The following is a 27,005-nucleotide window of genomic DNA, read 5'->3' as shown; positions in this document are numbered from 1 at the left end:
CCAAATGAAAGAAAAAGATAGCTTTTTTTTTCTTTGGCATGTGGAAGTCACGATGACACGTTTTGCCACCCCACAACAGATAGGGGAGACTCCTCATAGAAGTGGCCATTGGAGACTGGCACAGCCTGATCAAACATGGAAAAGTCATTCCCTTCGTCTGAGTGCCAGTGCTTCCAGTGTCCTGAGCCTGCCCTCAGCCAGTTATCTCTCCCCACTCATGTGTAACAGACTGAGCATTAAATCAGCTTTCATCATGCGACTAACCAAACTACACAGAGGAGGAAACTCCACAAAAACAACTCAGGAGAGCAGGACAGGGCCTCCCCTTCACATCCGTACCAAAAGGAAATTAAGTTTTGGATATTGAAAGTAACAGGTTTTGTTGAAACAACACTCCAGGAAAAATGCATCCATTGTCCCATTAAAAAATGCCTCCCACTCTCTAACCATGGTCTTGCTGCGGGAGTTTAGGCCACCGCTGTCCGTAGGCACTCCAGGAAGGACTGCAGATGAAAGCACGCGGCATTATTTCTCTTAGGTCAGTTTGCCATGTCTGGCATATCTCCATAATATATAGATCCATTCTCCTCTGACAGGCTCCAGAGAGATGGCTTTAAAGTAATTAATTTACAGGAGCCATCTGGTCTACAGCAAAACAGTAGGATTTTTTTGAGGTACGTAGAATGACACTGCCAGGTTACCCTGTTATAAGGAACAAATCGCCCTTAATGCAGCATGACCCAGTGACTACTGAGCTGTGTGTCAGACTCTGCACATTTCCATAGAGCTTCAGGGAGTGTGACTGGTTGGTGTGGCAGGGGCTCAATGTAGGCTCTAACAGCACCACCCGGTGCATCTTGACTTGGGCTTCCCTGAGAGGATTTATAGTGAACAGGCTTCCTCTTTGGGTTGTCATCCTCAGGACAACACGCTGCTCAGGCTAATTCCTGATGTTTCTGAGGGACCTCGGAGACAGGTTTACAACACAGCACCAGCATTAGATGGGGCAGAGCACTCTGGGGCTTTGTCTAGCAAAGAGCAAAAATAAGACGTAGGCGTAATTATGTAGGCAAATCCATTGTCAAGCTTATGTCACTACAATTGGTGACATTGCACAAAACAATCACGCCGTTGCAAGCCGTATTTGCCTCCAGTGTGGCAGGCAACTTTGAGTCAATGAGGTACACACTTGGTCACTGAGGCTATATAAATGTTTGCAAATAATGTAGCACAATTTAAGTGTATCTGTAGGACAAAACAGCTCGTGCATGGGCACAAAATCCACATATGCATTTTGAGTGAGTTTGTTTCAGACCAGCCTTAGTTTGGTCTCACAAATAAAATGCTCACTGGTGAACACAGAAAGCAGTCCCGAGCTGAACTAAACCAACAACACGGATGCACACTTTGGTTGCTTATCCTGATAGAACTCAGCTCTACAACACCCATTAAACAGATCAGAAAAAGGGTCAGCAAAGGAGGGGCTTTCCACAGCAATTGCAGCAGGATGTGGAAAGTCTCAGCTAGCGTACACCTGTCACTACACAAAACTCCACCCAGTATAAGGCTGCGTAGTTTACTTAGTTTCTATGAAATACTGCAGTCATTTCGAACAGATGTAAATGAGGGAAGGGAAGGGCAACTTCCCATTCAACAGCACCTGACCCTCACCATCACCAATCTTCCCACTCCTCCATCTACCAGCCAGCTCACCTCGTCTTCTCCCAGTACCAGATCCAAAAGGCAACTCTTCATGTATTGCAACTTGAGCCAACTAGAAAAACAAAACAACCTATCCTTTGCCAAGTTTAATCCCACACAGTCCCAGCTGGTTTCTCATGCTCTTATGCATTCACCTAAAAGGTATCTATCTTCCTCTCTTCTTAGCAATGTCAGGATTTCATGAGTCAGGAGAACCCAGTAACATTAGTTCCAAATGCTGAATTATCCTCTATAACAAAAGTGCTACAGAGTGGGTCTACTGAAAAAGGCATCTTTTTTACTTGGCCATAAATCAAAGTTTTTATTCACCATACTGGTTTGAAGGATTTGCTGTGACAGCAGTAATGAATTCAACAGAGAAGGAAGAAATCCTCACATATTAAGTGTTGTTTTCAGATTAGTGCATAAAGCATCTGACTAAAAAGGTGTGCGGGGAGGGGTTGTTTGTTTCCCTTGAAGAACTACTTTCTGCTTGTAGGAAAGAAGCCAACTGGGAAAAGGAAAGAGAAGAAAAGATTTTATATGAGCTCACAAATAAGCATTCCAATTTCTGAGAGCATCCCTTCAATTTTGGAGAAATATCTGGCTTTGACTTGAAAATTAGAAAGATCAGGTGAAAAAATCTTGTGTTATCTCAAAGATAATGAAAAATTCTTCAACGTCACTATTATCTTTCTTTCTCTGAACCCAATATTGAGCTTGAAAAACAAATTGCAGGATTTTGTGCGTGAGACAGAAGTAGAGAGGGAGAAGTGAACATGAGCTTAAAAGTATATTTCAAATTTTACTTTGAATGTTTTTAAAATAAAATGGCAATTTTAATTATAAGACATGACTTATGTTCAGTTATACTCTCCATCTAAGAAATTCTTAAGGCAACTCCAAATATTACTTTTATTTAAACAAACTTTTAATGAGAAGATAGAATCAGGATCAAAAATAACCAAACCTTCCTAAAGTTTGGTTCCCAAATATGTACGCATATAAACATGAGAGTGTTATGTTAGCTAGATTTTTTTCAATCCACCATAGAGAGAAGGGTCCATCAATGATGTCTCTCTCAAGATTAATCTTTTCATCAAAACTGGAGTGTATTAGTGAAGGTGTCAAGAAAATAAAAACTGTTGTAGAGGAAAGAGAGTGGGAAAGATACAGAACTTCCCAGACTGAATGTGAGCAGGTGGGGAGAGAAAAGGGAAGGAAGAACCTCCTGCAGAGACAACTATGGGAAGGAATATCAGATGCCGATAGGTGGGAATGGGAAATTGCAGGGGAATGCCAAGCCTCTGAGAGGAAGTGCAAAGGAAAAGGAGGAATTAAATGCTCCTGTTATTGCACCCATGCAAAAGAGCTAGAAAATCTTCCAGGGGCACAAGGACTCAAGCAGTAGAAACACATGTAACTGGGAAAGGGGAGAGGCAGAAGAAGATGAAGAGACACAGGTTTGGTTCTACTTTACACAGATTAATGCAGAAAAGTGCTCATCTTGCAACAGGTACAACCATTCCCTATATTTCTGTGTATCAACCTTTCTTCCATCAGGGTAACACCAATCATCTGCAGCTATCCAATATGTTTACACAGAGTCTTAGCCATATGTTCCCATGGCCTATGTGCCAAAAAACAGAGCAACTTCCTATCAAAGTCCTGCTGAAATCCTCTGAGCGTGAGCCAAACTGCCTTACTTGGTGTGATACCATAGCAACTCAGAGTCCCCATCACTGCTTAACTCTGAAGGTCCTCAGAAGAGTCTCACAAAACACAGCAAGTATGTGTGGCCCCAGCAACGTGGGAGATGCGGGGATACAAACAAATGTAAATAATCTTGTCTCAACAACGAAAGACGGTGGAAGGGACACACATAAGAGACCCCTGCTTCAAAGGATGAAGCTGAAAGTTGGGGAGAGGAATTCATCCCTGCACTGGTCAAAATTGGTCAGTTTTTCAGCTTCTGAGCCTTATGCTTTGCAAGCACTAACACCTGTATGCGCAACTGAATGACTTTCGAAACACCAAACTCTGCTGGACGATGTGTTTTCCCTCCTGGGAACTCCAGGCTCACTAAAATAAACTATGAGGTCATTGAATGAAACTAGGGAATTTTTTTTTTTTATTTTCTAATCATAAAGCTACTTTTGAAAGTGCCTTTTGCATACATCAATGTATTTGATTTTATGGTATCACAAGGAAGGTTTTGCTACAGCTCTAGGTTGCCAGTTTTCCTTGATGAAGGAAAAAGAAAGAAAAGGAAATGGAAGAAGCTGAATTCCTGTAATTTTATCCAATAGGGAAACAATGACGCTAGAAGGGTGCTTGAGAGAATGAGCACTCAACAGCTGAGTTAATGAGCTGTCTGTTTTCACACTCTCCTTGTCTTTAGTCCTCAAGAAGCAAGCTATTCAAACTGATTATCACTTGAATTGCTTTGGGTATCAGTGTCCAGATGCTTGTAGGGTGTGCAGAAAGAGAAGCATATATCTGCATGCTTAGAGACCATGTCTGTTCTTCTTGAAGGTAGTGATTTACGTGTGTGACAGAAGTCCTGAGTACGCAGAAAGCATGAAGCATCAGATTTTTCTTTTGAAAATCCAGTCATAAAATTGATGTGAGTCTTATAATTTCATAACATCTGAGTCTCAGTTTTCCTCATGTGATTGTTATCAAATCATGATTTCATCACACACCTATAATATTTTGAATTAAGAGTGCCTTCTCCTGGAGACAGGTAATTGAGAAAGAAATAGAATAAAATGAATTGCTGAACTTCTCTTACAAAAGAGTTTCTAAGGCTTCTTTTTTGTAGAAAAGCAGTTGAAAAAATTACTCCAGTGAACCCTAAATGCCCAAATACCAACAGTCAGAGATAAAAGTACTAACGGACTATTTTGAAGTCAGTCTTACGATTTGTAAACAATTAAGAATGTCAACACCAGAACAATCTTCTTACCTGATTAGCATACTGGAATGATTAAATACTTAAAACCAGTTTAAATAGTTTTAAATGACACACAAATATTAAGACATTATTAGTTAACTACTGCTGCTTTCTTATACAAAATGGTTACTCAATACAAAGCAAGTGCATACAGTGCTTCTCTATACAAAGCCAAGTCCTTAGCTTCCACCCTGAACCAAAATGTTTAATTCTGTTTTTAGAAATGCTTGAAACTATCAGGGATCTAATATCATGTTTTCCTTATGTGTTCTCTTCTTTCTCCTCTTTCTTAGGTATCAAACCTGCTCAAACAATGGGCTGGTGGCTGGTTTCCAGAGTCAGTATTTTCCATCTGTGCTTGACCGCGAATGGCAATTTTACTGCTGCCGCTATAGCCGGAGATGCCCGTATTCATGCTGGTGAGTTCAAGCTGAAACCAAACCTCTTAGCCTCTTTTCCCCAGCAGTCCCTATAAACATCTCTGGATGACTGGCCCATCAAAAACCTTGTCTGAGAAAAAGTTAACTGTGTTTTATGGGGCTAAGCAAATTTTTTCCTGATAACAGGATTCTTGAGGACCCATGGCTAAGGATGAGGGCACAGTTATGCTGAAGAGCACAACACAGTAGCTAGCCCTAAATGAACAGGTCTGGGTACCAGCAACAGCCTAGCTATGCTGGAAACCGTGACAGAAGTCTCCAAAGTGGAACAACATTTCAAAGGTGGTGGTATAGCTCTCACTATAAATCCAGCAGATTTACAGGAATAGGAGCATCTCTATGCCACGCAGTTTTGCCACAATGACTTACAGGAGTGAACCTACTGCCAGTTACCTCACAAAGAATATCCTCTGGCTGACAAGCTGGATTTTTGTATTTGTAATGCATACGATTTGATCCCTCTCTCAAGGCTGTTTGAAGACCAAAGTCAAAATAAGCTACGGATCATAGTTCAAACCAAAAAATAGGTGGCCTCACCCAAATGCAGTATCACAACTGGTGCTGGCAACCTCACAGAGACTATGGAAAAATGAGCTCCGCATCCCAAGCTTCTCAATGTCCCCAGGTGTGATTTCTCTAAATTGAGACAGAAGCACAGTAGCAGACGGTGAGAAAGCTCATATTGCTCCTGTCCATTCTGCGTAACAGAACTCACTATTTTATGCTCCAGGGCTACTAATCCAACTATTCTCACTGATAAAAAGAACAACCCACCTGTACTTTAAAAAAGAATAAATAAGAAAATGGGGGGAGGGGGGGGAAATCTGTGCTTGAATCTTTGTTTCCAGAACTCAGCTTTGAAGTAAACTTCCCATGGAGATGCATACAAACTGTTTACTTGCCTTTTGGTCTTACTTGGCTGGCTGGCTACTGGCCAAACACAACAGCAGGGCCTTGCTTTGCATCCTTCAGTCTCCTTGCAGCCAGGAGGAAAATAATTTCTTTTTATTATTATTTTTAAGTATTTTAAATGACAGGAACTCTGTAACTAAGTCTTTGAACATTCATCTGCCCCCTTTCCAGCCTACAGATGTTCTCTGCCTGGGGGTTTATTTACATACCTGCCCAGGCTCTTCCCTCTGAGGGAAGCTCACTGTAACTTTTAAGCAGTTCTTCCAATTTCTCTTACTCCTCTAATATTGTATGTATTTTCAGAGAGATAACAGAAATCTTCTCTGACCTCTTTTGTTGTTGACAGTTCTGCTTCTCTCAGATGTCGTCTTGACAACTGGGAACAGCTTTGTCTCTCTGCCTTGCAAATTGGCATCCAGAGCAATGTAAATCCTAATGTAAATGTTTGGGGTTACTGATGTCTTGCGTTTCCATCCCTGCTGCACATGGACTCCTATACTGCCCTTCTATTTCCAATAGTGACATCACTCCATTTTTTATGCTTGGAAAAGAATGTCTTACACAGTTCAGATGTTCCTGTCTTTCCATGCAGAAAAGGCAGCATTTCAAAGGCAGGTGAAGCATTTCTCCCTTTAAGCAGGGTAGAAATCCCACGTGGGAGGGAAAAGCTTTAAAACCTCTGGGAAGACCTGTCACCTGGCGTGTGAAAAGTTTCTGGTGCATGGTTTGTGATTATGGGTTCATTATAATATCATTTTGTACCCTGCATTACCAGGCTCAGTCACTGCACCTGTGCCCAATTTGTTCCGTTCAAGCTACTGGCCTATCTTGACACTTCCATATCCACTCTTACCCTGGACAGTCTCTCGTACAGTTTCTTCTACTTGAGAGCCTTGTTTGACCTTACTCTTTGAAGTGCCTCCTTACAATGTATTTCTTCCAATTTCTTTCAAGCTCTCATTCTGACTTTGGAGTTAGCAAGGTAAATAAAAGCTCTTTGTACATATCGTTATCCAAATTAGGATGTTATGGTCTGGATGGACACACAACTGGATGGGTAAAAATCTGGTGGTTTAACAAGCTCAGAGAGTAGTGGTTAAAGGGTTATACTCTGCCAGGTGCCCATTACGAGCAGAGCACTGTAACTAAGGTCTACCCTGGGACCCATCCTGCTTAACATCTTTATCAGTGACTTGGAGGAGGCAACAGAGCACACTCTCACCAAGCCTGAGGGCAGGACTGCTGTTCAGAGGGTTATAAAGAAAACCTTTTCTGCTACGAGAACAGTGAGGCAGTAGAGCAGGTTGCCTGGTGAGGCTATACAGGCTCCATCCCTGAAGGTTTTCAAGATTCAACTGAATGAAGACCTGATCAGCCTCGTCCAACCTCATGGCTGACCTTACTTTGAGCAGGGGGCTGTACCGGAGACCTCTTGTGGTCCCTTTTCGTCACAGTTATCCTGCAATCACAAATAGGAGGACTTCTGCTGCAGGGCTCACATCATCCAGTGAAACACTCTCTCCCCTCCAAAACAGTGTTCTCCTGCCTATTGTCTGCTGGGAACGGTTTCTTTTCTGTTTTATTCCCTTCACCCTGCCTAGATAGTGTCTGGAAGAGTGCTAGTTGTTATGCTAAGATATAAACAACATGAACTGCAATGTGTTAGCCTGAAACCCCATGCCTTGGACCCACTTTTACTACTACAGATGTGACTTTTCTGAATCGTTAAACTTCAGAGTACAGCCACTAAACTTCGCATTCCCTAAACCCGGGAGATCTCACTCACAACTTTACTTCCATCGGCATTTCCAAGTGATTGTCACAAAATGTTGTTCATGCATCACACTTCTGGTCTGTATCTCACACTCTGTTTAAGATGCATTTGACAGAGAGACTGTGTTTTCCAAACAGTCTTCAAAGCAGTTCTGAACTACCATTGGTAGGACCTCAAAATGTATATGCATATAAGACACAATAAAAATACATGTGCATATACAGTATCATTATTTATTATAGTTTCTGCACCAACCTATAATGGTATTTATTCTCTTCCAGAAACTAGCTGTCAATAAACTATCTACGGAGAAATGGCTATTAACATGCTGTTGGCTCCTATTTCTTGGTTGAAATAGCTTAATTTCATGCAAAGGCTTCTATTATTATATGACTGTGGAAAAGTAATACCAGGAAAATATGTAATGACTGCGGTGCCTCATGGATCATGCATGACACATAGGAAAATCTATATTCAAAGACAATCCACATCGCAGAATTTCTCAGCAGCCTTGAATATTAATGTGCTATGAATCCTTCATTACAAAACAAAATATGGCCAGAAAGGTGTTTTTAAGAAAACTGATAATACTGAGGCATAACACAACTCTTTTGTTTTAAATTAGCTCTCACCTTGGGTATTTGATCCCTTCCTCTTCCAGTTGTCTCTCTACGAGGCTCTCTGGCAAACAAAAAAGCTGTAAGACAGCTGATCTTTATGCATGGCTTCTCTTGGCTCTTCTTCTTCAGCACTATGCTCCTCCTGGAGTTGGTCTTCCCTACAATGAATAAAGACAGGGTTTCCCCATGTATATAAGCCATGCAAATGGTTTGTTAGAACTTGACCTGTTTTTACAGCTGGAACATTCCTGCGCTTTTTGAATCCTGCTAATACTTACTGGAATACTAATTTATGGCACCATCATGCTGACTGAAATCCACACTTAAACACTTTGCTTAAGAACACGGTTAAAGACAAATACATGCTTAAGGACTTTGCTTGGTAGCATTTATAAGCTTTCTCTTAGAGACCAGCAGTTCTGTTTCACAGCTCCTCTTCCCACCACTAATTTGCAGTTTACCTGTACAGTAAACGCATAGTGAAAATAAATATATAATCTTTTCCAGCCTCATAGTTTTGCAGTTGCTATTTTTAATTTTTTTTCAAGTACTTTGTTTCCTTCCTCACCATGCCAAGTCTTGTCATGAATACTGCGCATTTTTACCATACTGAAAATAATTAACGTTCCTCACAGGAGGCAGAAAGGCTCCATTATTTTACCTGGCTAGGGAATGCTACCACAGTAAAATAAACTGTGCGCCAATTCAAACCATAAAGGAAGCGAATCCATCGCAGACACAGAGACAGTGTGATTAACTCGTCCCATTAGAACTCAGATTTTTCTCTTTGCCAGGAAACTGAAAGCTTGTCTCCATACTCTCAAAAGCAAACACATGTCACAGAGCAGCCCCAAGTCTGCACAGACTGTTTATGACTGTTTCCGCTCTCCAAACAACCAGCAGTCCAAGTGCCAGAAGGTCTGTCTGGAGCTTTCGCAGCTCTCTGTCACAGTAACATTGTCCAGGCAACAATTACATTTTCCAAGAGTTATGGGCTTTAAAAAACTTATTTGTTTTCTGACACCGAAGCTATATTGAGAGTGATGAGATCCTATGCAGGTTTCTCAGATATTACCAACCGCAGAGATATAAATGCAGGAGGTGAACTCAGAACAGATGTGGTGGAAACATGCACTTCTGGGCAACTCAATTCCCATCCCCCGTTTGGTTTGGTTTTTGGTTTGTTGGTTGTTTGGTTTTTTTTTAATGAAGTATTTAACTGATTTTTTTTATATCCCAGGAAATACAACCTTACAGTTCAATCTCCAGGACCACCTTCCAGAGACATCTTAGGAGAAACACATTTGCTTAATGTTGGAAAACTGGCTAATGTTATTTCAGACACGTCTTTCTTGAGGAACAGGCATAGGCTGCCCTAAGCTGTCTGCTGTTCCTTGTAACTGTATAGCACTAGCTTGTGTAGGCCTCCAAGAACAACTGCGGTCCCACTGTGTTGGCCTTGTGGCTCCTCACCCTTCTGAGAGTTTGTGGCTTTCAATACAACAGAGTGGAAACAAAATGACGGTGATGTGTCTAGGTGAATCCATGATCTCAGAGCCTGGATCCTGAACTCTATCCCGAAACGCACATGCATGCCACATGAGAGGACTCCTCATCTCTAGAGCAGCTCCAGGACACCTCTAGTTCCCTGGCAGCCCAGCAACCTGGGATCTATAATGGGGAGCATTGGCAGGAATTTCTGTAGTCAGTTTACTAAGACCTTCTTTGGCTTTTCAGCACAGTATGCTTTTCAAAAAGGGATGCCTGCTATCTTCCAGCTGGAGGTAGAATTGAAATTGATTAAAGAGCATATAATCCCCATGTTCACTGAATGTAACATGCGGGCTCATGGCTCTTGAAACAAAATTCTCCTTTAGGAGAGACATATTCTTAAAGCACTTCTAAATAACATCTGAAACAGTAAGGCCACTCAGGGGACGCTCCTTGTCCTCAAAGGTCAGAAAGTTAATGTCAAAGCTTATGTTTTCCTCTTGAAATGGAACAGCTCCTTCTTCTGGCTGTGGCATTCTTAGAGGAAGAGTTCAGCAGCGAAGAGGAAAATGAAGGTTAAAGAGGAGCCATTCATCTTGCTAGCACTGTAGTTGCACAAGAAGTGACAAGTGTAAGGCACTCCAAAACAACACACTTACTAGCAGGGAATGAGTATATTCAACAGTTGAAGCAGGAAACCACCAGGTCCACCACTGACTGTCTTTGATATTTTAAAAGACTCATTTCTTTTGTCTGCTTGATACCTGAAGGCAAGGCATACCCACAGCTCCCATTTACTTCTCTAAGGGACAAGGCTGTACAATACTAGTAAGGCCATTGGTGTGACTCGATCTTCTTATGGGTAAAAAACAGACTAATGATAACCATTTCCAAAGTCAATTGTTAAAAGAGTGCTAAGGATCACTGTAGAGTAGTACAAAACAGTGCTAAATGAGTAACTGTGTTTTCTATTAATCTCTAACATAGTAATTCTTCACCATGGAAAATAAACAATATTACTACTTTCAGACTAAAACAATAATAACAGTAATCCTGTTAAAGATTTAATGCCTTTTTTCAATATTTTTCCTGCCCTGAACAAGATTTATAGGATTACAGTAAAGTACATCAGAAAATTGCAGGGATAGGTGGGGCGATGCAAACAGTCAGAAGATAAACCATCCCACATTAACTCTACCAGCTAAAAACCCGTTATGGAAATACTTTTTCCTGTCAGGTTTTTCTGCTCTTCCCCATACATGTCAAACTATTTACATCCCTTCTCACAAGCTCTTCTTTCTCAGTCTTTAATGTAGAATTACCTGCTTTTTCCTCTCTCCACAATGCCACTAACGCTCCAAGTCTCTTGTGTCCAAACATCATACACCTGATATTAACCTGAAGTGGATTTGCAAGCTGAAGCAGAAATCCTTTGTTTTCTGTATTAATTCTTGAAAATAGATCATATGGATTGAAAACACTACCACTTGCTAAAGATCTCATGTTACCATTTTCTCCCCTCTGAGTCCTTCCCCAAACTGAACACCTATGTGCATATCTGGGTTTAGTATACAACCCCATTAAGTGCACCCTGCTAGCCCCTACGCAGATTCTCTGTCTCCTCAGAGTTCATCTGGCACCAAACTACTTGGTGCCTAGGCCCCACAATCAGTATAACACAGGTCTTCTCACAGCTGCTTTGCAAGCCTCTCTTCTACGGCTTTCCCTCATGTAGCTTCTCAGGCACCACACGCACCACAGCTTGGTCTTAGAGGCCTTAGATCACCTCAAACGGCAGTAGCAACTTTGTCTCAACACTTGGCAATTCCCAAGCTTTTCACTGTCCTCCTAGCCTGGTCTTCTTTGCTAAGAGATCAATGCCAGAAGTGCTTATGGGGCCCTCATGCAGGCTACTTGTGGATGGCTCTTCCCAAAAGGGTCTTGCCCCTGGGCTTGGACTCCTTGGAGTCCAGACTCCCGTGGACAGGCAAACCTTCAGCAACTAGGGAAAAAAGTCTTTCTCACTTGTTTCATGACTTCTCTCAGGTATAAGCCATACACTGCCACACGACTTACAAATGGTACCACGGTAGGTGGTTCACAGTTGATACTCAGTTGATAGGCGTTACAGAGTAAAATGCTCAATATTTTCAGTTAAGCACTTGACAATAACACTACACACCAAGCTACAACAAATGCTGAGGGAACCACTGTCCTGTGCTGGGCAGACCACTTTGAGAAGAGCCTTAATGGCTGAGTTCAACAACCTTTCTCCCCTTCATGACAAGAAAATCAAGTACTGAATATCCCTATGTATTAAACACTACAGCATCTCTCAGTGCAGATACGTTTTATGCAACTTATACCCAGGATTCCAAAACCAGGGATAATAGGTAAGAGCTGGGTAACACCACAGAGCCCTGCTATATGGACAACCAAATGCACTTCCTTCCAAAGAATACAGTGCAATCCGGATGACCTTGAGATGCATGGGCTTAAGGGAACAGTTTCATAAACGAGTACAGCAAACATCAAAGGGAACTGAATAGACAGACAGACCACACAGACCCAAGTGAACTTGAACATTGCTGTCATAGCACTATTTATAATTTTTCTCTCCAGAACAAAAGCACTCAGTAGGCAACTGTCTATGTAACAAGACAAATTTCAGAGCAGCTCAAGTCTCTGTATCATTTACTTTCAGTAATTGCATATATTGGCTTTTCAAACATTTCTTAGTGGAGGAGCCTTAAGAGGCCAAATGGTTATGTGAAGAACTTAGTAGAGAGGGAGGGGGAGATGACAGCAGGCAGAAAGAACAGAGAGGGAAGCTAAATGAAGGCTCCCTACTGCATCCATTCACTTCAAAATAACATTGCCTGCCTCTGCAAAAGGTCTGTGAGACCCTTCCCAGTAATTCAGGAGCTTGTCATCAGATTTACTTTTTAACTGAAAGGCTTGTGAAACAAGTTCAAAGAACTGACTTTCAGTTTTGTCTCTGAGTATAGCTGAAAACAGTTTTTTAACCTTGTGTTTTGCACAGTCTCATCTGCCCAGCACATAGTGCTGGTCAAGATTACAGAACATTTTCCTTGTTGAATGCCAAACAGATGTTATGAAACACATTTGGTGGAACATATATAAACACATGCCTTAGTGTTTTCTCATAATAATAGCCCAAAAAAGCCCCAAAACCTGCAGCTGATGGGGGGATGCAAAATTAAATCCTGGTCCATAGCTAGTCTTCATGCCACAAGTTTTAAAAACCTCCTGTGACCCAGGAATCTTCGAAGATGAGGTATCAGAGATGCAGGCTACAAATTAGTAAACTAAATATGGAGACTGTCCTCTAGCAGAGTAAGCAACCACACTATTAAACTTTCTTACCCTCCAAAACAGGGTATCCACAATATGCCTGTTAGGAATGGTACCTACCGACCTGCTAACTCACTAACTGTGTCTTTGAGGTATCTGCTGAGACTGTGCTAGTTGGTCTAGGCTAAAACTCTCCCTGGGATTGTCCTAATAATTTACATGTCTAGGCAATCAAGTTAAAGTGCCCAGAAACCTTATCTGGTGTTGTTTAATTTACTAGCATATATGTAGCCCCAGTTTCTCTTGGCCTCTGGCTACAGATCCAGAAATACTCTCAAGTTCCCAGATTCAGATCCATGGCTTCACTGTTGGGAGGCTCAGGCATGCAAAAAAGTCCTTCTCAAGGCCTTAATTTCTGTGTAAAGAAAATGGATAAAATACAGACGAGGAAGCAGAGGTCAGGGTTTGTGATGTTCTAGTTCTCATCACAGCTCTGGGCATGGAGTGGCCCTGAAAGCATGTCTTTGCAAACTGGAGGGCTTTCAGCAAGTTGGCTACACTGAAGAACCAGCTTATGCTCACATTAAGGCTCTTTTATGGGGACATAAAAGTGTATTAGAGATTCAAGTCATAGATTATCTAGGTAAAAAAGTATTAAAATCTGAGCTGTAAGCTGTCTGACAATGACAAATAAATATATATTTGGGAGCACAAGGAGAGATATCCTGAAAGAAAAAATTATAACATCAGCCTTCAATCAAAGTCACAGATAAATTAGGTTTGCCATGGTTTGACAGAAACACGTTCAGGTGATAATCTTTGGTCTAGGAAAAAACATCAGCTAACTGGTGAGAAGTCAGGAGAAACAGCTTTTTATAATATTTGTATTTATTCTCTTTGGGTCAGAGCCAGTTCCCTTAAAATCCACAGTGGTCTCACTTTGGACTTTCAGGGGGGCTGGACTGAAAACTGTGGCTCTAATTTTCCCACTTGCAGAGCATACTGATGAGACTACCTATTTACCCATCCTAACAACTGCCAGTGTACATGTTTTTTTCTATTTCTCCTAGCCTGTAGCAGCTGTCTGCGTGACCCATGAAATACTGCTGTTCATTTCTTATCATCAGCACAGCGCTGTGAAGGCTCTGCGAATCCACGGGCCCTTGTTCAGAGCTCTGACAACGGGAGCTCTGACCAGGCCTCATCTCCTGCCTCTCAAAACCACTTGGGCATGGGTGTTCTTGTACTACAACTAATAATTTGCTTGATGATTACCCTGGCCAAAGGACAGGAGACACAGAACAAGATACATTCAAAGACATTGACTGTTGAGACTTAGGGATCTTATAAGGCCATGCTTGAGTTTCACACTCAGTCCCATTTTTCATCCATCAAGGAATAATGATTTGTTAGGAATGATGTTCCAATTAAATGATGTTTTTCTTCCATTTTCAAAAGCTGAAAATGACCTGCAATTAAGTCACATCTGCTTTTACAAAGACGATGTAACAGTATAAGAACAGGGTAAATGAAGTGATCAAAAATACATATAAAATATATGGAGAGTGTGGCGATTCCAGGGGATTTTTTGTTTTAGTAAGTAGCTCTAGGAGATAGCAGCCTAATATTCCAGGTCCCTCAGTTTTCATGTAAACTTTCAGTTTCTGAATATTACAACAGTTACTGGTTTGGGCTCCAAATAACCTCAAAGCATTTCATTTTAAAAACTTAAGACCATCCCAATAATTAAATTCTTAGGAAGTAAAATATTTAAGCTTGTGCTCAACCCCCACAGATTTAACAAAAAGTAAACATGCACTTGAGTGCTTGGCTGGGATGTGCCAGGATCACCTTCAAGCATCATTCAAGTACCGCTACAGGGCTAAATTAAGTCTGAAAAACCATTGTCAGGATTTCAGTAACAGCATCTTAACCCTGTTAGTATCAACGGGAGTTGAGCTGTTCATTTCCACGGGGCCAGCACCTCCCTTACAGGGAACCTGATTCTTCCCTGTGCTGCTTCGTAGTGAATCTGACACAACTCCACTAGTAACTCCCACGTAAAATGGTGTAATACAGGGAAAGACTGAGTGCCAGGTTTCCATTCCTGACCTCTAACATAATGTTGACATAAAGTATTGGTCAAGGTCCCAGCCCCTTCCTGCATCTGTTCATTATCTGCAAAATGTCTATAAAACCAAGTACAGTATTACTCGCCTATTTCCCAGGGAAGCAGTAACCATAATTTGACTAATAAATGCAGAAGCACTTTGAACTTCTTAGATAAAATAGACTGCATAAACATTGTCCAGGCCAATATTTTTACATTACAAACTAGGCAGAAAGTGGAAAGAACAGAGAGAAATGGATTAATTGCTACATTCATTTAATGTAATTCATAAATGGATAAATGCTTGTAGCTATTTGACTTGGCAACATTTACAGAACTCTACAGCAGCAAACCAAACAGACTGACAAGAGGCCGGAGCAACTCTCTGCAATAAAGGCATAAGTAGAAGACAGGTTTTACACTCTTGTTCAGGCTGCTTTTATCCCAGAGCTGCAGATGTATATGCATATAATACTCCAACTTGCTCTTAACACTTCTAAACTTACTGAAATTTATTCAAATAGCTACATTAATTAATTGCACAGAAGAGAAATGCAGTCTTATAGGTCAGACTGCATCTGTGGCGCTATTAAGAAACAAGAACTTTCAAAGAAACAGGAAAAATCTACTATTTTGAGTTGCATTCAGTCAACTGCACTTTTCTATGAGATGGTGAATTATTTTATCTTCTTTTTCCTTAATGTAAAGGTTAACAACAGAATATCCGGGACACTATGGAGAAGACATGGACATGATGATGTACACTTATGACTATTACATCCGTGGGGCAACCACAACTTTCTCTGCTGTGGACAGGTTTGGTTTTCATCTGTTTCACTAGCAATTAAAAAAAAATGGTTTTCCTTTTCTGTTTCTCCCAAAGATGATGTGTGCATGGCTACGCATCATCTGCTGTGGTACTCAGCATCAGGCTAGTACTTATGAGGACCAAAGTTCACTGTGCATGTGGCTAATTGTCCAGCGTGGTGTATCAGGAAAAGGGCATCTTCATGCACAAGGGGATCATCTGCCATGTCCATCCAAGTAGTGAAAAATATGGCAATGGTAGGCTTGGCTAAAACTGAACTCCACAAAGCTTAACCAATCTTCAATATTGTTTCTCACCTACCTCTAGTTAGAGCATCTTTTATCTAACCAACCCAGTAAAAACTCAGCCTGGAACACGCTGTTCTTTGAGGGGATAAGGGACTTATCTTGGCCCACTTTTCTTTGCAGAGAAGTGGGGAACGTGCCAGCATGCAAAGATAAGACCATACAAATTGCAATCTGAATGCTGTAAACTGCCCAATCCATTGCAACACAATTCTGACATATTTGAGGCCACACTGGGAATTAAGGCAATGCAGTGCACATTATAGCCTTTCCAGAAAATGAGTTCATTACATTTTCTTGATCAGTCCTGGTCATTACTTGACCAGGCCCTATGGCTAGTGAAGTTGTAGTTGGATCTTGATTCTTTCCTCTCAAGCTGACCTCTAATACATCGACTGTGAGTTATTTCTTTGCTGATGTTTTTTCTCAGACACCTCAGCCCAGTATATTAAAGCATTTGTTATCAAACTCAGCAGAGTCAGCAGGGCAAGGAGCGCTGCACTGGCCTATCATTGCCAAGACGGGCTAGAGGGGAAGGGGAAAGAGAAGAGAGGAGGAGTTTAAACACACCATCAATTCAAGCTGTCTCTAAGAATGCTCAAAGGAGCTGAGGTGCTTTTGCCACTGTGATGCACTCAGCTTGCCGGACTTCACTGAGGATCCCCTCAGCCAAAAGATTACCTAAAATAAGAAGACTTTTCCTGAAATGATAACACACTGTCAAACTGCTGCAGGTCCATAACTGTAATTTTCTGGCTAAAATTCATTAGCCTGTTTATTAACAAATGGAACCCATGTCTGCAAATTATTCCTACAAGCGGAAGCGTAACTATCACAGTTAATTGACTCAAAGTTATCTACTTATCCCTTTGGATAAAGAATTTACAAGGTTGCAAGGGACATCCTTCTTTTGGGTTTTTCTCTTAAATATTCTCCAGTGCTATTCTCAATCCTTGTTCCTGACGGCCACGGCAGAAAGTAGAAGAGATAATGCAGACAGCGTGCTCCCTTGCAGCTGTATTCCAGCCACCATCAAATGCGGACCAGGGTAAAGTAAGGAATCACAAGGGCGAGCCTGGAAAACAGAGCAGTTGAGGTAAATGATACCTCTGAGCAGATTTCTGTCTGTGACTGCTGAAGGCTTAACACAGCCTTCAGAACAGGGTAGCAGTGCAGGGACTGGCCAGGAGTGGAGGCAGCACCATGGGGATACACATCGGGAGTACAGGTCTTCACAGGTTATAGCACCACAGTACCTGGAAAGGGAAGAAGCCACCAACGCCTTTGTCCTACCACTGCTGTGATACCACAGATGAACCTGCAATAGCAGCAGATGAAAACCATACAGAAAACATTTTATGAACTGCAATCTCGGAAACTTTTCTGTGCCAATGAACTTCCTGGCCCCCAGCTTCCAGAATGACTAAAACCAACTTGTGTTGCTTCACATAACAAGTGAAAAAAATTCCTGCTATGCCTGTTCGTAATTCAGATTCATGCAGTAACTCTCCTGAGTGGTATACTTGCAAAAGTTGGCAAAGTTTGTCATCCTAAGTGGTTCTTTGCAGCTGGTTGAGGCAGGATAGGAGCGAAAAAAGCTATTCCCAGTCCCAGTCTGCCAGCAGCACACACACATGCAGCTTGTCTATGTAAACATGCTGTAGATTTTGAGACTGCTTTTCATTCTCAAGCATATTAAACTTGTGTCCATACTATTTAGCCTGTGATGGGCAATGTTCTTGAGCTAACGAGAGGCACAAAAAAAGCCTTTGAAGGTATTTTAGTTTAAGCTTTCCTAATCACTTCAGTTAGGTATTTTTAGACTTTCTGAATAAACTTGCAGAAATCACATCCTCCCTTCCTACTCCCTAAGACATTGCATCACTGGGGTCACTGCTGATGCACAGATATTTGAGAGCACGTGATGCCTCTGGCAAAAGCTGCAGAAAGATTAGAAAGGTGGCATCCCCACCTCCTCTTCTGTAATCACTCTGCAAGTTTCCATGCCTGCGTATCAGGAATAAAAGAAGGAGCTGCTGTTCATACCAGAGGTTTTAAGCACTCATCTGTGGAGAGCAGATTTTAGAAAGGGTTAATATTTACATTTTTCAGTCCCATTTTAAATTGGTCAAAAGGAGAAAACAATTGCCTATAAAGCAAGAAAAAAGCAGCTGGAAAGAATTAGTAGAGGCTTGAAGTATCTCTGGGAGCACATTTGAGAGCATGGTGATAATGCTGATGCAGACAGGCTGACCTACGGACATAAGTAAGGGAGTATTTGCAGGGAAAGACAGTACCTTTTGTTAGACAGACTGATACAGTCAGGTTTCAGAGATAGACATGGGGTATGTGAAGCAGGTTGTAAACAACTGAAACTGCCCACATAGACATGCACATTGTAAACCCCTGGAAAAATACCTTCCAAAATTAAAAAAAAATAAATAAATTCAAAAGAGCTTCAAAATAGCTTCAGCCTGAGCTCTGACACATGCTAAGTGATGACAGCATGGCTCCCTCGTGAAGCCTTGTTACAGGGCTGTGGTCTGGTTGGATCGCTCTCTCGAGTCCAGAGAGCACCACTGGGGCATTCACAGCCCAACCTGTGGCGAGTAGCTTGGACCGGGATGTGGGGATTACCAGACGTGCTTGGTAGGTGCCACAGCTTGCCCTTCAGTGCGTAGTATAAAAATAGCACATGCAGACTGTCATAAGCTCATTTCTTTTACAAAACTGTTCTCTGCTCCATTTGTTTGGGTGATCTGCATAGCCAGTAATTTCTTAACTGCTCAGACATCCATCATTGAAAGACAGATCAACACCCAGGTGCCCTAGCAGTAAGTATATTTGAAATGGCTGGACAAGCCAGATAGCTACCGAGCTCAGCTGAGCTAAATTATAGGGTATTTTAGGTCCCTAATAAGTTTCATATGACCAAAGAAAGAGGATTTTGTCAAACTCAATATGAATAGGAATTCATAGAATTTTTAAACTGAATTGGAAACAGATTATTCAGCAATATTTGAAGATAAAAGATATTTTCCCGATAGAAACAAAAATTTAATTCTGACAGCACATGACAGCTGGCGAGTAAAAGTGACAATTCAATATTGACTCCCGAAGTCAAGGAAAATGCATGACATTATCAACTGGGAGGGGGAGGGGGCTATAAACCGGTGTTAAGGATCTGACAAGACAAGTTCATATATATTCTACAATATTCCACATAGGGCAATTCCTGAGGGATCTGCACCTCTACTGGAAAACTTGTAAGGGATCTACAAACAGAAACAGGCTGATAACTACTGAATTAAACACACAGCACCAATGGTGCAAGGTAGTTGCCTGCATCCTGAAAAGTTGAATATATATGTTTAGCTTCAAACAGAAGTAATGCAAAAAAAGATAAATCAAGATACTAAATGCATAAACCTATTGGCCATCAACTCCATGCATATATGCTAAAGTTTCTGCAAGTTCAGGCTTAAATTACAACTTCAGAAATAATTCTGTTCTAATATTTTAAAGCATGTTATTCATTCAGGTGACTAAAATACATTTATTTGAAATAGCTTGACTTTTAACTTTACAATATTCCGTTTTAGAAAAACTACTTGACCTCAGCTTTTGAGCTAAAAGTCTTTCTGACAATGGGTGCTAGTTTAGCAGACCTTAATTTTGACCCATATAATCTTGTAGTCTTTTTTTTTTTTTGTGTCTCTCTGGGTAGCTCAGTGACCAAAAGAGTAATAACTGTCTTTGAAGAGCACGCACATAGTCCAAATGAGGACTTTCTAAAATAAACCTAAAAATGAATCTTGCATTTCATTAACCTTTGGTAACAGTTTTATGAGGCAATTACAATTACAAACCATCTAGCAAAGGCCTAAAGAAAACCAAAAATAAACACTATATAACTAAACGCAGATTTGCTGATGAGTATGAGACAGACCCAATTCCAAACGAAACTCAGCATAAACTGGTGAAGTAGCATAGTAAATTGCCAATTAAAAAACCTCAGTTAATGAAAGCTGAAATTAGACGCTTTATACCTACACAGAGCTTAAGAGTCAAATTATTCTTATTCCACGATAGAGTCACCCAGCCAATAAAACCATATAAGAGCAATTAATACCAAAATCTGGGCTCAGGTGTCTCGTCACATCCCTAAGAGGCAGTAGGTTCTGCACCAGTTTCCTCACTGGAGCTGGCCACCAGAAAACCAGGGCTGTGCACGTGTCTTATAAAGCCAGCTCCTATTGAACCACTCCAGCAGCATTACTTGTCCCATGCCTCAGGTTTAGGAGATAACTATCATCAGAATTCAAACTGTCGGAAACCTCTCTGAGTAGTACCTGTTACCAATTTAAAAGATGGCTGCCATCTACGAGGACTGTACTTTAGATCTAAACTCCTGTTAGCCAATACCAAACAGCCTAAATTGAACATTTGCTCCACAGCAGGACAGTATTTGCTCCTCTGAGTTCATGCCTTTTTGTCAAGGGAAAATTTGATGCACAATAAGCTAAGGGGGAAATTTGCAGCCTATTGCAGCTATTGGTCGCTAAATCACTGGCCTCCACTGTTGAATCCTGCTGCTTCAGCCATGCTTCGTACTAAAAATTGTTAGTAGGTATTGTATCACTCTCCTGAGAGAGAATACAGACATCCAATTACTCACAAACCAGGAAGAGCATAAACTCTCTTTACACTCCTAAACATTTCTCTGACTCGCATGTGGCTTGTGGAGATCAAGGATGAGAAGTTAATTTAATTTCTCTCACTATTGATTCCTTCACATCTTTAATAAAGGACACTAGCTAGAAGACCTAGTAGTGGAAGATAAAATAAAAAAAAAGAACAGTGAATTCTGCTGTATGGATAACTCCCCACTTAGAAATAGCTTGAAAATCACCCACACATTTTACTTTGTACACGTTCCTGAGCAATATATCACATGACAATAATTTTTGACAGAACCGTCCTTTTTCTCTTGATCACTGATTTAAAGTCAATTTAGGATTGATCACCATCAAGGCTAATTGTTTTCTGAAGGATACTCAGAGACCTAATTATTCAGGGAGATGATTTTCTAACCTTGTAAGGCAGTGTGAAAGAATTATAACTATAATAGAATCATAGAATGGCTACAGTTGGAAGGGCTCTTAAAGATCATCTAGTTCCAACCCCCCTGCCATGGGCTATCGGACATATTTAATCTCCTTCCAGCCCATAAAAACGGAAAGCACTCAGAGGAAAGTCAGCTAATGGCAGACAGATGTTTTTGTTGCCACAATACCTGATGTAAAGTTATTCTTACTTGTATAGTCTTACCCTCTGCAATTCTGGCTTGCTAATATCTCTCTCTCGTCTCCCTTGCAGGGATCGTCAGTGGAAATTCATTGTCTGCAGGATGACAGAATATGACTGCCCGTTTCAAAATGTTTAAAAAGATCAAGTGTACCCAACTTGGAAAGCTTGGGGACAGACAGGGTGAGATGAGGGTCAGTGATTATGGGAGAAGGGCAATTAGGCTCACAAAAAAGGTACCAAGACTTATCAGCTGTCTGCTGAAAATACAGTTCTTTCCCTCTGGAGCTATTAAACAAATTGCCAGTCCACAAGCATGCAACAGTGATTCTGGAGGATTCCTTCAAGCTCCACTGGCAGTTGTATCCCCCAAATAAAATTGCTTTTGACATACATGTTTATGATACACAAATCTATGGCATATGCAGTTGCCTTTTTTATATATACATATAGCCATTCTGAACACATACAACTTACTTGCACGTAGCAACTTTGTATAAACTGCTTCCCAGCACAGTCACTCCGAATGAGGTGGAAACATACTATAAGCTCTCCAACATCCACTAGACTTTCCTGTCTCTGCTTTGTACTTGGAACCAACCCAGTGATCCCTACCAGCTTCTCAGCATTTAGTAGCCGAAAGTGTGCTGAAAGCGGCATCAGGAGGTGTCTGACGTACTGCATCTGACATTACCTGTTACAGCCCCCCAGCATAACTCCATTGCAACAAAGGTCCTCCTGCACAGAGGAATTCCAGGTATTTACAACACTGGAAGATGTCAATACGTGACTAAAATGAGAGTAGATCCATCAATAAAAACAGAAGACTATTCCAGCTTTATTGAGAGTCTCTTTTATATTGTCTTAAAAGCTTCTAATGACATAATAAGCCAGAAGCTCTACCCTGGGCAAACCCAGGAGTAGGTCAGGCCACTCGCACTCTCAGCACTTGTCAGGAGTCTAATTCTCAGGTGGATTGTGTTTCCACTATGGGTGCCTGTACAACATCCATCTGTCCTTGGTAATATATTCTTGGCTTAGAATAGACAAATAAAGCTAATGGCTTAGGTGACCTCAGTTCCTCCAACTTGCAGATCTCGTTCCCTGTAAAGAATAAGCTGATCATGCTTCAAGCCTGCACAGCACTTGTGCAGATGTAATTCAACAAGACAGACTATTGGTCTCTTTCAGGAAGATCGGAGGTAGGATTTTTGCTCTTGAACAAACCAGAATTTAGGGCTCATTTTCTCAGCTGATGAAGTCAATGGTAAACTTAGCAGTGACTTCAGCAGTGCTGGCTCAAGGGCCGTGATGGACCTCGTGGACCAATTTAAGGTTGTAAAGCTTCATGGGGAACACTGGTGTCAGCCAGTCAGTTTCCATGTTCCAAGCATTTTTAACATATTTACTAGCATACCCTCAAGTGTGAGCATTAAAACTGCACTTGTCCAATAAAAGAATAATAGGTTTTGCATTGCTGTAGCCTTGTTGTTTCTTGATTTTACTTACACTAGCTTATTAATTTGCACGCAAAGAAACCTTCTTTCATCCTCAGAGACCATGATGGTAATTAGGGAGTTTCTGTGAGAGCCAGCTGCTAGGACATGTTAGTATAAAAGTGGGAAAGAGAAATCAATCAAGACGCCTAGGGAAACTGGAGAAGCTTATTAGCTGACACTGGTAGACAAAGGAAGCCAAGAGAGCTCCAAACAGGAGAGCACCAGAGGAGAAGGCACGCATGCCAAGGAGTAGATAGAGAAGGCCACGCACTATAATTAGGCACAGAAGGGTCATCTCTGGGAAAACTGGCTCTAGATGGACACCCATCTCCCACAGAACTTTATCTTGACTATTTAGGCTGTGTGCACACCATGGGCTCACGGAGGCCTCTGAGGGGACAGTGCAAGATCAGCTTAGGCTGATTTATATCAGCCCCGGAAAGGAGCAGTTCTGCTCTCTTGTTCACTGTAACTGCAGTGTCATATTGTCCCATATGCCACCTTTCATCCTCGTCCTTGTCCCAGTCACTTCCTTCCACCCATGCTCTATTCCCAGCTCCACCCTAGCAGTGCATCTGTGTAGGATACATTTCACAGGACTCCTCTTCAGAAAGTTAAGTAATTCTCAGATGAGGAAAGGCGTGGGTGGGAAACAGAATGTATCTCGGGGAAAGGCAGAAATGGGATGTGGACCAAAAAAAACCCCAAAAAGCAGAACTGAGGCAGAGAAAGAGTGGTTCCTGTGAAGTCCTAGGACAGCTAGTTAGCAAAGCTAGGAACTGAACTTAGTTTTTACCTAAGTTTTTATCTAAGTTGCAGCATCCACTGCTAACCTTTAGGTAATCTTTGCGTGTGGGAAGACATTGCTCCAAAGCTGATAAGGTTCCAGCCCAAATTCCTCAGCACAGAGCAAGGTGATGAAAAGCCTGCCTTGGAGAAGTTCACTGTCTTCAAAATCCGATCAAGTCTGATTTGACTTTCCTAAAGCCATTCTGGAAGAGAGAGCCTTTCAACCTGCTTAGGACACCTGACCGCATCTGAACCACCTTTCACTCCTGCTAACACAAATCAGATGCCATTGCAGGGAAATGAACAGAGTTGTGCCTATTCAGACCAAGCGTACCCGAGCGCAGATGCCTGGTAGGGTAAGCCCACAGCTCTTCTTGATTCTCACGTATTGTGTCGCACAGAAGCACTCCACCCACACTTGTACTATATGGAATAAGTCACCCCTGATCTGAAGTCCCATATAGGCCTAACATTTTAAATTACCTCTTATTTTTTAATAAATAAAACACCAGGAAAAAAAAGTCTTATTTATTTAATAAATAACAACAGTATGGTTTGAATTCAAATATCTGAGAGAAAAGCACTCTTTCATAAATGCTGAGCATTGCCCCAGTCATGCTACAAGGGCTGCAGATGGCATACTGTCAGTGCTGTCAGTGATTTTTTTAGATAAATTAGGGCAGGGTAGTCTTCGCATTCAGAAAGGGAAATACAGCAAACTTCAAAAAAAAAGGAGAAGCTTTTGAGCTTTTCTAACTCTAAATAGAAAGGTGAACAAGAAAAGGTGGGGTGGCTGGGGAAGAGAAACACCAACACTGACTCCCTTTGTGGGTCTCCTTTAACCTGACACTCAGTGAAGGCTGGTGCTAAGCCAAACCCACGTCCTCCATTTGATCCACTCCTCTTGAAGAGGCTTGAGTAATTGGAGAAAACACAGACAATCCTATCAACCCCAAAGAGTCAAAAAGAGAAGGACTTGACTGCTTTTCCTCCCAAATCTCAGGACTAACTTAAAAACCATGGGACTTTTGTAGAAAAAAAGAGCTCTACTTTTTTTCGTGTATTCTGATTTCTCAGTTTGCAGACTATATAAGCACTTTCAACATTTTTCAACATTTTTCACTTTTGGTATTTTTCAATCACTTATCAACAACACTGAGCCTAGAAATGAGGTTTTTAAGTGAAGGCTGAGATTCTTGTTTAATCACTTGACAATGAGAGCTGGGAATAGTTTTACAGGACATCAATTACTATGAGACTAAAGATAAGTATATCAGACTTAGCAATACAGGACCAATTAAAAAAAGAAACAGCAAACCCATAGCCATGTTGAAATGAGGCACATTTCCTGTAAAATCACGAGAGACCTTTCAACCTCTTCCAGTCCAGTGTTCAGGATTTTGTAATATGAGATAAACCTGGCAGAGAGTCATGGCTGGGAGATGCCAACACAGCTGAAGGGAAACCAGTCTGTGGATGAAGCAGAAGACCTGGCAGAAGATCAGTTGGCTCTTAGGAAAACTTACATCGATTTGACCTTTGACTCATAGCCATTGAATCATTTTCTGGTTTTAAACTTTATTTCAAGTGCATGCTTATCACATCAGCAACATGTTACTGTACTGGCCTGCATCTAAGGCCATAGTACTGTTTTCAAACAGGGAGTATGAACACCACTGGTAGCGGCACTTTGTGCCAGAGTTGTTGGCGTGAACCGTAGGCAGGAGGAGTTCTGCTAATAACACATTATCAAACATAAAACATCGCTTGTGCCTAGATTTACTTTTCAAGACACAGTAGTTACACAGGGGACTGCTACCTTATTCCTCACTATTTCAGGGTACTAGTATGTGTGTGGCTGATGCTCTGCATAGTAATCTGGACCTATGCATCCAGAAGTTTAGAAAAGGCAGCAGGGCTGCACACACGCTGAAAATGAAAGACATGCACAAGTGCTTGTGGGTCAGAGCCAGAAGGCTTGGCTCTGTCTTTCTGAGCTCCATACCTGAACAGCATTGATTTCAGTCGTATCCAGCTTGTGAACTGGATTGTGAATCTGGATTGTGAAATGCTTGTGAACAGCATTGATTTCAGTCGTATCCAAAATCAGTGGAGTTGCAATCTTAAGCAAGAGTCAGGCTTCTAAATACTTTTCAGGATCTTAGCTTAGCCGATGCACCTCTACAAGGAAGACTGGAAAAACTGGACCTTGAGTTAGAGGGAATCAATCTAGGAGTGTGCAGGGATGGACAAGGCACTGCATATTCTGTTCATACTTCCTCAGACACAAAAGCCCTGAATTGGTCAGGCAGTTGGACTAGATGATCATTGTAGGTCCCTTCCAACTGAAATGGTCTATTCTATTCTATTCTATTCTATTCTATTCTATTCTGCTTGAAAAATCAAACTGACTTAACCTCATGAAGAGTGGGACACACTCTGCCTTAGGTTATCTTTAAACCATTTAAGAAGAATCAAGAGAAGTTTTGCTGAGCTTAGAATTAAAGCCATGTCAATAGGATAAATCACAGTATGCAAAAAAAAAAAGGACAGCTACATTTTTGCAGGATGTGAGCTTTAGTTTACATGCAGGATCAAATTATTCAGGTCTTGCCAGAACCAGACAAATCATCACACTGCAGAACCTGGTCCTAAAAAGATCAGCCCAAAATGTGCAGAACACAGAAGACGCAGATGCACAAGAGATGGCTCTATCTGAGAGAAAACCAATGGGAATGACAAGAACTTAAATGAAAACAATGAGAGAGAGACATCAAGCCACCTAAAGAATATGCCATTATGTAATTTCTTAAAATAAATCCATGCTCCTCAATCTTAGGAGTTGAGATGACTAGGATAATTTAATACCACCAAAATTTGAAGAATTTGGAGAAAGCTTCCCAAATAACTTTGCAATGAAAAAAGCCAGCACAGTATATCAAAATGCCATCCTCGAAAAGCAGAGGATTTGCCAAGTG

General features: G+C 41.3%; 1 protein-coding gene across 1 annotated transcript in view; it reads left to right on the top strand.

The window, feature by feature from the left end:
• Positions 1 to 23,213, top strand: part of DPT (dermatopontin) — a 28,243-nt gene extending 5,030 nt beyond the window's left edge. Inside the window, exons 2-4 of the mRNA XM_063350799.1 lie at positions 4,951 to 5,076; positions 16,028 to 16,135; positions 21,812 to 23,213. Coding sequence (XP_063206869.1) covers positions 4,951 to 5,076; positions 16,028 to 16,135; positions 21,812 to 21,878 — 301 coding nt within the window. The 3' untranslated portion in view covers positions 21,879 to 23,213. The remainder of the gene's footprint in view (positions 1 to 4,950; positions 5,077 to 16,027; positions 16,136 to 21,811) is intronic.
• Positions 23,214 to 27,005: the final 3,792 nt, after the last annotated feature.

This window comes from Chroicocephalus ridibundus, chromosome 1 (genome assembly GCF_963924245.1).
Source record: "Chroicocephalus ridibundus chromosome 1, bChrRid1.1, whole genome shotgun sequence".
NCBI lineage: Eukaryota > Metazoa > Chordata > Aves > Charadriiformes > Laridae > Chroicocephalus > Chroicocephalus ridibundus.
This window is presented reverse-complemented; position numbering and strand designations above follow the sequence as displayed.